This window comes from Cricetulus griseus, chromosome 6 (genome assembly GCF_003668045.3).
Source record: "Cricetulus griseus strain 17A/GY chromosome 6, alternate assembly CriGri-PICRH-1.0, whole genome shotgun sequence".
Classification (NCBI taxonomy): domain Eukaryota; kingdom Metazoa; phylum Chordata; class Mammalia; order Rodentia; family Cricetidae; genus Cricetulus; species Cricetulus griseus.
The window spans coordinates 18,433,390-18,446,477 of record NC_048599.1 but is presented as its reverse complement, the minus strand read 5'-3'; the positions used below and the strand labels follow the sequence as shown (position 1 = coordinate 18,446,477).

General features: G+C 39.0%; 1 protein-coding gene across 5 annotated transcripts in view; it reads right to left on the bottom strand.

Annotated features, from left to right (window-relative positions):
* The window catches only part of Chd6 (chromodomain helicase DNA binding protein 6), a 192,164-nt gene that overhangs the window by 100,108 nt on the left and 78,968 nt on the right, over positions 1-13,088 (bottom strand). For all 5 annotated transcript variants that reach the window (XM_027423516.2, XM_035446807.1, XM_027423517.2 and 2 more), the window contains 3 exons: positions 6,406-6,468; positions 5,644-5,702; positions 4,867-4,984 (listed from right to left, as the gene is read on the bottom strand). In XM_027423516.2, coding sequence (XP_027279317.1) covers positions 4,867-4,984; positions 5,644-5,702; positions 6,406-6,468 — 240 coding nt within the window. The remainder of the gene's footprint in view (positions 1-4,866; positions 4,985-5,643; positions 5,703-6,405; positions 6,469-13,088) is intronic.

Sequence of the window (13,088 nt, the reverse complement as noted above, 5' to 3'; positions counted from 1 at the left end):
AGTTGCCCCTATTCTGGACTCTTATCAGAACACACAGACAAGAGGAGTACTTGAGAATAAGTCATTTCACAGACATTTTTGGAAGACTGTCCTCAAATCCTGCTTTTTATGAGTAAATTTAAAGGATCCAACCACTCTAGAGGTTGAACCATGGCCAAGTAAGACCTCCTATAGCAATATGCAAAAGTCAGCTGAAGGACTCCCTTTGTCTTATATATAGCTCATTGCTCCTTTGGTGACTTGGAATGGCAATTCTTTTTCTTAACACCAATGAAGTTCTATTTCCTGATGTAAGTGATAGTTACACGTTTTATTTTATAAGAACTCACTGAGATGTATACTTTGAATTTATTTGTATTTATGCACATTATGCTTCCAAGAAGGCTGGATTAAATCACATTTAGACTATTTATGTGTCCCAAGTTCTGCAAACTACTTTCAGTTAATCCTTATAGAACAGGTGCTATAAATACTTTGCCTCCATGAGTGGAGATGTTGGGCAAAGGCTATGTATGTATGTATGTATGTATGTATGTACGCATGCATATATATTTATATATGCACTCATAGCTATCTATAATGAATCTTCTGAGATCAAAGTATAACATAATAGCAGTTAAAAAATACTATTTTGGATACCATATTAAATAGATTAACTATATTTGTAATTCAAATAAAAAATGATAAAAACAAATAGATTAACTATATGTATCCTCATGATGTGTATGCTCATCAAAGCACTAAATTGTACTCCTAAAATTCTGCAAATATTGTTAATTATATCTCCATAACGTTGAAAAACAACAACTGCTCTGTCAATTTTAAGTGTTCTTCAATGCAGGTATTAAGAGTCCCTCTGCATACATATGAGCATACCAAATCGTAGTGGCTTACCCAAGTGGTCCAAGGCTACCCTGCCCTGTGTGTGTACATGGTCTGGGAGAAGCCCTAGAAGTTGGACTTCAGAATCCAGGCTCTGACCACTATGAACTCTGTTTGCAACCTCTGCACTAACTCAGCCATGTTTCCATCTCTGTACCACAATCTCCAGTGCTTCTATAGCAAAGCCCTCACATCACGCTGAGGATGGAAACACCAGGCATAACAACATTCTTCACGATGCAGCCCAAGCAGAATGACTTGGCATACAGCAAATTTGTGAGTAATTAAACTGGTAGTCCAATCATTTTTTCTACTTTAAAATTATAAAAATGCTGAAACACTAATGTAGCCATTAGACTCACTTCTCTATTTTACTCAACCTTGACGGTCCAGACAAGCCTAAACTCTGACTTTCTCATTGCTCATCTGACACCAATGTGATGATAAGAAGTCTGGCTTTCCAGAGTGGATTTCAAGTCAGAAGGCACCTACTTCTGTGGTATATGTGAACTCTATAGTGTGGCATCTCAGCTATGCCTTGGTATCTCATAAAGCAGTTGGAAATAATGAGCATAAAAATGACCAACCCCAAATTCAATCTCTATTCACATCACAAATTATCTTTTATCCAAGTTACTAATACAAACACCAAATAGTTGAAGTCCCTCTGCTATTACTCATCCTTAATTCTATGATGCACTTGAATCTTCTCAGAAGCCTATTCCTTGAACTAGAGATGGATCCACAGTTAAGAGCACTGGCTGGTCTTCCAGAAGCCCTAGGTTCAATTTCCAGTACCCACAGTGCAGTTTACAATTACAACTCTAGTTCTGGGAGGTCTGATGCCCTTTTCTGGCCTCTGGTGTAAACACACCCAGGCAAAGACTAATCTACAAAACAACAAAAAAAGCCTTTTCTATTCTACCAGTAAAACTTCGGTTATATTATTCTAAGACATACTCAACACACTTTCCTGTCTGCAACCAAGGAAAAGTTACTCCCATGGGATTGTCAGAAAAAAGAGGATTATGTAGGCTTCATCACTAAGTTTAGATTTTATCTATATTTTTAAAAGGGTAAGTGCTGAAGGTTCTGAAGGAAGGAACTGGTGTAATGAGCACTGACCCCATGCCTAGCTCCAGTGACAAATAGACTGTCTGTCTCACAGGGCTTAAAATGAAAGAGCCAGACATGTAAACAAGTTACTACATTGCAAACCCTTGCTAAAATAGAGGTGTGAAAAAAAATGTTCCAAGAAATACAGAGACTATCCAATGGGTTCACAATGGTCCTTCTCATTTAGTCACCACCTTCTTTTCCCCAACTCTCTATTTCAGAGGAACATGCCAAAACAATTCTCATGGACTTAAAACCACCACAGAGAGTCTGGGCCAAACTATTATTTTACTGGAGGGTGTGTGATTGAACCCAGGGTGTTGGGCACTCTAGGAAAGGGAGATAGCATTGAGCTAAACATCCAGCACTAATTGTGAGATTACATCAGAAGGATCCCAAACTGACATCATCCTGAAGCAACTTATCAATAGCAGAAAGGACCACAAAGTGAATCACAGTTGGGCAAACGGATGAGCATTTTATTAAGTGCTAGTAAGGCTATTTTTTTGTTTATTTGTTTGAGACAGGGTTTCTCTATGTAGTCTTGGCTGTCCTGTAATTCGATCTATAGACCAGGCTGGACTCGAACTCAGAAACTGGCCTGCTCTGACTCCCAAGTGCTGGAATTAAAGGTGTGTGCCACCACTGCCTGACTGTAAGAATACATTTTAAGAATAATTTTATTGTCTCTTTCCTTCAAAAGTTATTTGTATAAAACTATATATTACACAAAGGAAGGAAGGATGGAGGAGGGAGGGAGGGAGGAGGGAGGGAGGGAGGGAGGGAGGGAGGGAGGGAGGGAGGGAAAGTGTGGGGCTGGAGAGACGGCTCAGCAGTTAAGAGCACTGGTAGCTCTTGCAGAGGTCCTGAGTTTAATTCCCAGCAATCACATGGTGGCTCAGAGCCATCAATAATGGGATCTGATGCCCTTTTCTGGCATGCAGATAGAGCACCTTATACATAAAATAAATAAATCTTTAAAAAAAACTGTTAGAATTCCATCAACCAAAGAAAGATGATATGATATCCATGTATTTACTCAAGACATTTTCTATGAATTATGGTATTTCTTTTCTCTTGCACACCAGTATGGAATTATCCAATGTACTGTTGGAGCCTGGCATTTTCTCAAACTAAAACCAGTTTATAACACTAGGTATATTTCCAACGCACCAATAATTTTCTTTAGTATTATTCTCACTAAATGTATAGTATCTCATTCTAAAGAATATATAACTTAGCAAGTGACTATTATCTAACATTGTACTTGCTTTTAATTAACAGTATAAGCTACTTTTAAAATAGCTAATTCTTTGTTCAAAGACTTGATGGTTTCTTTCAAACACATGACAGAACTAGACTTTCTGGGGAAAAGGACACACAAATTTGGGGCCATCTGATGAGTCAGACCTAGTCACATTCACAGGAAGGACAAGAAAGCCAGTGTCCCTTCACTATGTTCTCATCAACAATGGCTAATACCTAGTACAGCCTTAAATGCCTTTAAAACCTTCAAATATCTGAAAAGTAAAACCTGTAAGATTTGGTGGGGCAGCAGTGGCACATGCCTTTAATCCCGGCAACTGGGAGGTAGAGACTGGTGGATCTCTGTGAGTTCAAAGCAAGCCTGATCTACAGAGAGTTCAAGGGCAGCAAGGGCTGTTACACAGAGAAACCCTGTTTTGAAAAACCAAACAAGAACAAAACGAACCCCACCCCCCAAAAAACCCCAAACAAACAAAAACCCAAAACTGTAAAATTGCAATCTTATTTACACTTCTTTTGATTTCCAGCAAAGTCACACATTTTGGTATGCCTAAGGACCAGCATTTCCTTTTCCCTAAATTCCTTGCATATCTGTCTAATTACATTTCATGTCTGGTACTTTTCTTATTAAATCTGTTTGGTATATGTCTGTGTAGACACATAACTTATGTGCATGTGTAAACACAAAGATTCTTCTGCTGAACAAGAATGTATGCAATGCAAGTATGCACATGTGTGTAATTAGGGAAGATGCATATATAAGCAATACTCATATTTTCTATTTACGTGAGCTGTTAGTTGTGTCTTCTGAGCCAAAGCCACCTCAGATTTTTTTATTTCTTTTTTTTTCTTATTTTTTATATATTTGAATTAGAAACAAGATTGAATTACATGACAATCCCAGTTCCCTTCTCCCTTCCTCCCCTAGCACCCCCCCCAACTAAAATCCTACCTGTCATATGTCCTTTCTTCTAATCTACACCTGACTCAAATTTTCTGCTTCCTCATGACTTCTGCATACTTCCTCTTCTTCCCTTCTCATTCTCGTAGCTCCCTCCCCCCTCTTCCCATGTTCTCAATTTGCTCAGGGGATGGTGACCCTTTCCCCTTCTCTAGGGACAAAGTTTGTCTCTTTTAGGTTACTCCTTGTTTACTAGTTTCTCTGCAGTATGTATTATAGGATGGTAATCCCTTACTCTATGTCTAAAATCCACACATGAGTGAGTACATATCATGTTTGTCTTTTTGCCACCTCAGATTTAACACTGAAACTCACTAGTTTTTTTCTCTTGTTTTGAAATTCTCAAGCTTAGTTATTTTCTAACATTTTTGGCCTTTTGTGCTTACATTCAAACTTTAAGGTTTTTTTTTTTTTTATGTCCATCGTTCAGAAGAGGGCCTACAATTGTGTATATATTGTTCTCACTTGAGCTTTAGTTTATTTAGTGAATAACCAAATATGTTGTTCTCTTTACCAGCATCCATATCAGACTTGACCAACAGAGCCATATAGGACTTCACTGTGGACTTAGAAACTTCAAGCTAAATATTTAATGCAGAAAGAAAAGCAGCTGTGAAATGAATCAATAGACATTGCTTCACCTCAGTAAAAATGTGCTTCATCTGGGCCTGTTTGTTCCTAAATCGCTTGATCTTCTGTGCGATGCGGGGATCCTTTTCCAGCTCTTCCATTGTGGCCCATTTACAATGTAAATAGGAACTATTCAAAGACATACAATTGTGAGACAAACATAGCAAAATACTATTAAGGTTTCAATAAAAAGAATGGCCATCACACACAGAAGTAGCAGGTGTCTGTTGTGACAATGCTGGACACTGCTTAGAAAGACCTTGCCCTAAAGGGCAATAAGTAGATTGATTTCAAAACACCAATTTCTCTGCAGGTTCTACCAAAACTGGCTCAGAGCAGAGAAAGGGGCAGCCTTGATGGGCAAACTATCAATATACATCAGTGAAAGTGGGCAGGCAGCAGGAAGGAGACAAATGCAAGGGGGAATATATATATATATATATATATATATATATATATATATATATATATATATCAGAACAGCTTTTCCACTTGGGTACACATGAGAAATGCTCAGAGAATTTTTAAAAACACATCAGTCCTTTGTGCCCTCTCTGACTATAAATCAAGTGGTCTTGGGTGGCGTGAGGGCTTTAGTAGTTTAAAAGCCCTCTAGGTGATTCTATGTGAAGCCAAAATGAGTAATATTGCCCAAGGTGAGCTTGAATCAGTCAAAATCATGCCATAGGGGCCAGTTTCTGAAACTATAGACGATAATGAAGTGTCATGGGAAAGAAAGTTTTATTCATACAAAATTCAAATACACGTAGAATATCAAATAGACGTACAAATTTCTATACTTAACGTAGAACAGCTCTAGGTCAAATGGAGGTTCTCCTGGGTGAACCTGTAACCAACAATAAACAGTTATCAGCCCATACCCCAGAAGCTCACCCATATAGGCCAAACAAAACAGATGAAACAATATCTCTGCCTCATAAGTAGGAATTTCTGGAAAGTATTTCCTATTATCCCAGGTCTTTTACAAACTAACTGCTAATCCTAATCCTAACTCTAAATTTTCCAAGAACTAGATGCACAGCTACACGATAGAGTAGTAGGGTATGACAAAGGACCTTTGCTGGCATCTTTACAAGGTCCACATGGAAAAAGCTTTCAGTTCAGTCTACCCCAGGACACAGAATGTGAGGACCACAGCATGGTACAGAAGTAAATTAATCTCTGATTTTTTTCTCCACATGGAAACAACAACAGGGAGGTTTATACTAAAGTAAAGATAAGCTACATCTACACTGGCACCAACACACTGCCTCATCATGGAACTTTCTCTTAGGGATTCCTACGACAGCCCCACCATTTCCCATTAGGAATTCTTGGCCCCTAAGGACTTCTAATGGCTACAACAAGGGAATAAACATACCTTTGTTGGATCCTAATGGAGAAAACTATCAACAAGTGTCCTAAAACCCTCCACAAGAACAATGTTCTTCACAAGCTCTCACTCTAGCCAAGGATGAAAGAAGGCAAACCCTTCCCCACAGAGGTAGTGTCTACTAGTGACAGAAAAGCATGAAACAGGAACCACCAACCTCCTGGACAGTCTTAGATGCCAGGATCTTCTCAATGATGTTTGCATCGTCTTCTGGAGGCTCCTGAAATTAAAAAAAAAAAAAAAAAAGTTAACAGTGTCTGAGAGAATAACTCTAAGTAAAGAATGAGGCCAGAAGGGTTTCTGAGTTCAGGGATTTTTGAATTTTGGAGTATCTGTATAGACTACCACCAGAAGTGTTGTAATTCAAAATCCTGAAATCTATTAACTCACATAGACACTCAAAGATTTTAGAACTGAGAACACTCTGGATCAGGGATGCTCAGCTTGTCATACCTATGTATCTATGTTTTAGATAAAGCTATTGCTTTATCTAAAACTAACAGCACAGGGCTAGCAGGACAGCTTGGATGGTAAAACTTCTTGTAACACAGCCCTAACCACCTGATTTGGGTCCCCAGGTCCCACAGTGGAAGAAAACAACTGACTTCTGAAAGTGTGCTTTGACCTCAAGTTATCCCTCCCAATAATTAATTAATTAATTTAAAAAATGTAAAAGCCCACAGACTTTGAGTACCAAAGCCTCCCTAGGAAGTTCACAAATACTGCAAAGCTAGAATTCAAACAATAGGGTTCTAAGTTCTGGGCACAGCCCTTATCGTACAAGCTGTAAGACTAAACAACCAATAAAATTGTCCCTAAGATTTCCTATTTTTGTAAAACTTGCACATTTTGATGCATAAAATTTTCTATAATAGAAAAGAATCTTGGGGTGAGGCTAAAGCCACCTGTTACAAAACTTAATCAGAGTTTGGTAACAGGACACAACAGCAGAAAGAAGTAACGTTCACAATTGTCCTCTGACCTCCATCCATGTACCACAGCATGTGTACAAGTAAGTAAATAAATGTAATAAAAAGAAACCTGGAGCCTTAGAATCCAATCAAAAGAACCAATCAAGTAATACCTACTAACTACTGACTTTAGCAAAGTCAATGACTATTTCTTGATTTCTGAGTAGTAGTTGTTGAAGTGATAGGAAAAAAATATATATATATCACCAGTTTACTAGGATAAAACTGCACATGAATTTTTTAAACTATAAAACCAAGGTATAAGTAATTTCTATTAAATTGCTATTTCACTGATAATTCCAAATGAAAATCAATTCCTTCCTTCCTACCGTAGTCACACAACCAAAATTTCCAGGCCACCAATCTCCACGAACCCATTCATGGTACAAAAACAATGCATGGAAAGCAACAGTCTTAGGAAGGACACTCTTATGTTTAGCTTCTTTCTGGACTTTGGACTTTGTACTTTGAAAAATCCTTTCAGTGGTTTTACATGTTCTATGACCTTTCCAGACCTACTTCAATCTAAGACTTGAAACAGTACAGAAAAGAATGCTCACCACAACAACCTGACTAATTGGAACATTCCAGAAGGATGACTGTGCTTCATATCAACTTCATATTCAATTATCCCAAAGCCCACATTACTATAGAAAACGTATTTTTAAAATAATCTTAAATCAATGTTTTCCCAGAAAAAGGAGTGATGACATGGCAGTTAAATTATGGAGCTCATCAAGCAGGCAGGCAGATGTTCCCAGAAATCTGATATTTCCTTTGTGGGAGTCTTTCCCTCAACCTCACCCTCCAGGCTTGGTTATGCCAGATGCCAGCAAGTCCCAATTATGTAGCTGTCTGTCTCCCTTGGAACTGAAGCTATAGGTGTTTGTGAGGGGTTCTTGGCTTATTATGAGGGTGCTGGGACCTGAACATGAATCCTCATGATAGCAGAGAGCAGGTGCTCTTAACTAGCAGTGTATTTTATTTAACCTCCCAAATATCTGAAGTATTATAATTTTAATACACTGACTGAATTAATACAAAAATTCAAAAAAATACATTTTTAAAAATGTTGTTCTTTTCCTCATGCTTTCAAAATACAGTGTGTCCTTTAGAATTTACAGCACACTTCAAGTCAGGCTAGTCACATTTCCAATGCTCAATAGACAGATGTGGCTGGCAATGTCCACACTAGGCAATATAGGTTATGTCTGTATAGAGCAATGTAGCTCTATTCTCTGACAGCAAAACTTCTGTCTTTATTCTGGTAGCTTAATTACCAAGTTTTCACTGTTTTTCTTCTTTTACATTTGGTAACATATTTATATGCAGGGGCATCTTCTTCTCCTTACAGCAGATGAGTATGCAATATGAAAGCTAATGGAGATACAAATGAGGCAGAAGGATCTCTTCGAAAACGGAGATAGGGTTATGTGTTGGCTTAATGCTTTTTACACTAGATAAATAAAAAAAGAAAAGAAAGTAAGGATGGGAAGGAACAGAATGCTAGTGTGGTGGCTGTAGATGGGATGGTCAGGGAGAGGTGGAAACTTCCAGGGGTGCCGGCTCCCACACTAGGTCTTCTTGCTGCAGGCTGACAGGAGAGTGAGCCCCGTGTATGTGGCAGGGCTTCTGGGCCTACCTGTCCCCATAGTGGTTCTCCTGGGACATACTTTCTCCTTGAGCCTCCAGCATGGGCTCTGGTCTCTTGCTGCCCTCCTCCCACATCTTCCCAGAGACCAGCCATTTCTTAGTTTTCTTCAAAAGCACGTGCACCTGGTGCATTAAAACCCCACAACTCAGGTATCCATTCTGGGCCACAGCGTTGGCTTCTCATTAATGCCAAGTGCAAGACTGCTACTTCTGATGACAGGGAACCCCTTGGGAAGAAGGGCCTGAAGTATGACATGTGACCTTGAAAGTGCTTAATACCGGCCTGGCTGGCTGAGCAGGGAAAACACTGCAGTTGCATAGCTTCTGTAGTAATGGAGTTTCTAAAGCTTCTACAGCAATGATAAAAACACGTTCAGAGTTCAAATGGTGACATTTCTGGAAGGGTCATCAAAGCAGTGAGTAGAAAGGCCTAGCCAAGCATCAAGGAACTCAAACTGTCGGAACATTCCATGTACATCTAGTGTACACCTGAGATATCTTTTGGTTATGTTTATCACTGGGAATGTCCATCGTCAATTTAACCAGAAACCGCCAGATTACATGCTTAAATACTACTGACTTCATCTGATTAGATAACCTTCTTTAGAACAAGCCTTCAATTTAGGTCTTGCTTTTCAAGATTATTCCAGTCTCTCTCTCTCTCTCTCCCTTCCCTTCCCTCCCTCCCTCCCTCCCTCCATCCCTCCCTTTCTGAGACAGGGCTTCTCTGTAGCTTTGGAGCCTGTCCTGGAACTCATTATGTAGTATGTAGACCAGGCTGGCCTGGAACTCAGAGATCTGTCTGCCTCTGCCTCCCAAGTGCTGGGATTAAAGGTATACATCACCATCACCTGGTCACATTTATTAATTCTAATGGTTTCTAGATTCTTTTGAATTTTCTGTAGTCATTCATCTATAGCTAACGTCAGTTTTATTACTCCTTTGTAATCTTTCAGCTGTCTGTTTCTTTGGGGTGTGTCTGTGTGTGTGCATGGATGCATGCACATGCAGGTCAGACTGATGCTCTCCATCTTGGTTTTTTGGGACTGTGTCTCTCACTGAACCCGGAGTTCACAGACCAGCTAGTCAGCAAGCTTCCAGGGTCTTCTTGTCTGTGTCACTTCTCTACGTACTAACTGGTCTTTATTTCAGTGCTGGTGATCCAAACGGAGCCTTCATGCTTGTACGAAAGCACTCGCCAACTAAGCCATCTCCACAGCCCATATATTTTATTTCTTCTCTGCCTTCCTATGATTGCTAGGTCCTCCAATGTGTTTGAGAATTTATATGACTATATAGAGAATCATCTTACTCCCAAATTCTGAGGGAATATATTAACTATTGCATAGATGTTTAATGATATTAGCTATAAAAGTTTCCCTAATAGCTCTTGAAATGTCATCTTTTGTTTCCAGACTGCAAGATAAAATCTTTTTGGTAAAATTCATCTTCATACACTTTTCCTGCTTAAGGTTCACCAGACTCTGAGTCTATTGGCTAATACTTTCATCAGTTTATTGAACTCAGTCATTAATTCTATCTTCAAATGCTGCTCTGCTCCAGTTTCTTCTCTGCCTAGAAATACAGTCAGAAAAGCCTTTACACTGACCCCTGCTTCTCTTTCATGCATTGCTCTGTTGGAGCTATGTTGCATTTAGAAAACTTCCATAAATGTCTCATATTCACTAATCTTATCTTCATATCCACTAACCTTATCTCCTACTGTATCTAACTTGATTTTAAAATCTGTCCACTGAATTTGGAATCTTATAAACAGATTTTTTTCATAATTCTAGATGGATGACTTGGTTGTCATAACAGACCCAATTCTCTACTGGAAATTTATCTTGCCCATCTTTCCCATAATATATCATCCACAGTTATGTGCAAGTTCTGTTTTGGTTACCTCAGCATCTGTGCCAAGTTTGTTTTCTAGGAACACCTACTTATATTTTATTCTATGTTGGACACTGAGGATAAAGAATAATTCCAAATATCAGTATCTATCACAATGTTTTCTGTCTACTCTTAGAGAAAGGAGGAAAGGGGGGGACACATGACCCCATCTAGTCAGTTGAGTTGGGTCAGGACTGGGACTGCTGAGATTTATTCCAAAGGAGGAAGGCAAGAGAGGGCAAAAAATCCCAACCTCCCCAAACTATTCAAATGACTTTACTGTTTCTCAAGTACAAACATCCACAGTCATACTGAGAAAGGCTGGCACACATGCCCCACAGAGAGTTTCAGTTGAGCCTTGTATTATATAACCCCAAAGAAGTTAATATCTAACAACTATCTCAACTGAAAGCCAGACTTTTGTGGTAGGATATCATCTTTCTTTTTTTTTTTTTTCCTTTTCCCTTTTTTTTTTTTTTAAAGACCAGAGTCTTGCCATGTAAACTAGGCTACCCTCAAACCTCAAAGTTACAATCCCCGTGCTTCAGCCTCCTGAGTGCTAAGATTAAATATCCAAATGCAGGGCTGGTAAAATGAAACTAAAAATGTCTACAGCAAGAGCATTTCAACCTTGCTGGATCTGGAGGCAACACAGGAAGCTGGGCACTTCACCAGAAGGCAAACTCAAATTTCATAGTTTCACAGTACTTAAGTCCCCAAATATTCACTAAGGTAGAGCAGTCCTGGCTTTGGGACTTCCTTTAGGCCACAATCATTTCCCCAGCTGTGTATACCAAATCACTGTCTGGCTCTGAGTGCTTGTCTTCAACCTAGATGCAGTCTCTCTCTCTCTGGCCCAATCCTGACCCTCTGGTCTCAGAAGTAAGTGCCTTCAGAGAAGACAACCAGCAACTGTCAGCTCACCTAAGAACTGCTCTTCACTGCCTGCAATCATTAGCTCATCTAATTCCTATGTCCACAGCTACTCGATGTGTTTAAAAACAACCTTATGTTGGTACGCCATGACCCAGCAGGCGAAATCTTCTAATATTAAGTTACATTAACAAACAAGATGCAGGAGGCTTCGTTTTAAGGTTTCTTTCTTTCTCCTCCTGTTTTTTTTTTTTTTTTTTTACTACAGTAATTTCAAAGTGATCTCATCTAGCCTCATGATTTTAAATACTAGCTGTACTGTGATGCCTGCCAAATTCACATATCCAGGTATAAACTTCTTTCCAGACTGCAGGCTCATAGTCTAATTATTTCTTGCATCCTCACTTAGGTATCTTAAGGTATTTTAAATTAAAAATTTCTAAAAACTAACTCTTGGTCTGATACATTAACAAGTCTCCAGCCCCCAAGTTCTAATCCCCAAATCTATAGTTCTTTCCCATTTGAGTTAAAGGAAACTAACTACTTTCTCAGGTGCTCAAGCCAAAAATCCTGATATAATCTTGAATTGCTTTCTCTCCTCATACCCATGTGTGGTGGTCTGAATGAGAATGGTCCCCATAGGCTCATATATCTGTATGCTTAGTCCCTAGTTTCAATTATTTGTAAGGATCAGGAGGTGTAGTCTTGGAATAGGTATGACCTTGTTGGAGGAAATGGGTTGCTGGGAGTGGACTCTGAGGTTTCAAAAACCCATGCCAGGTCCCCCCCTCTCCTGACAGAGCCCCCTTCCCCCCCCCCACCTTACACACACACACACACACACACAGATCAAGATATGAAGCTCTCAGCTACTGCTCCAGCGCCACATGTACTACCATAATATTAATGGTCTAACTCTCAAAAACTGTAGTTATTCAAGTCTTGTTTATCCTGGAATCATCCATGGATGCACATACATGCTGAAAAAAATGTTTTCCTTTTCTACTATCAACTGCTTCAAATATCCTTTTACTTTTACCTAACAAAAAGAACAGGTAATGGGTTTTCTAACGACAAGATTCTTAGCAGAGTATTTTACCAAGATCAGAACTAAAGACATGTTAATACATGGATGAGGAAAGCACAGCATTTTACTCTTACAGGGCTTAAAACATTCACTATAGGAAGTTTTCAAGTTGGAAATTCAATTCCATATAATTGGGATTGAAATTCAATTCCAATATAATTTCTCACCATTGAGGATCAGCATCAGAAGGATTAATATTCTGTCTATTAAAAAACATTTTAAAAAATGTTAAAGGAACATTTAAGACATAACTAACACTCAGGAAACAAAACAGAAGTCCTCTGGCTATGCTTTCTCTCAAGTCTTTGGCCCACCAGAATAAAGTAACTACAAACTTCTCATTTATCTAAATTTCTTTAG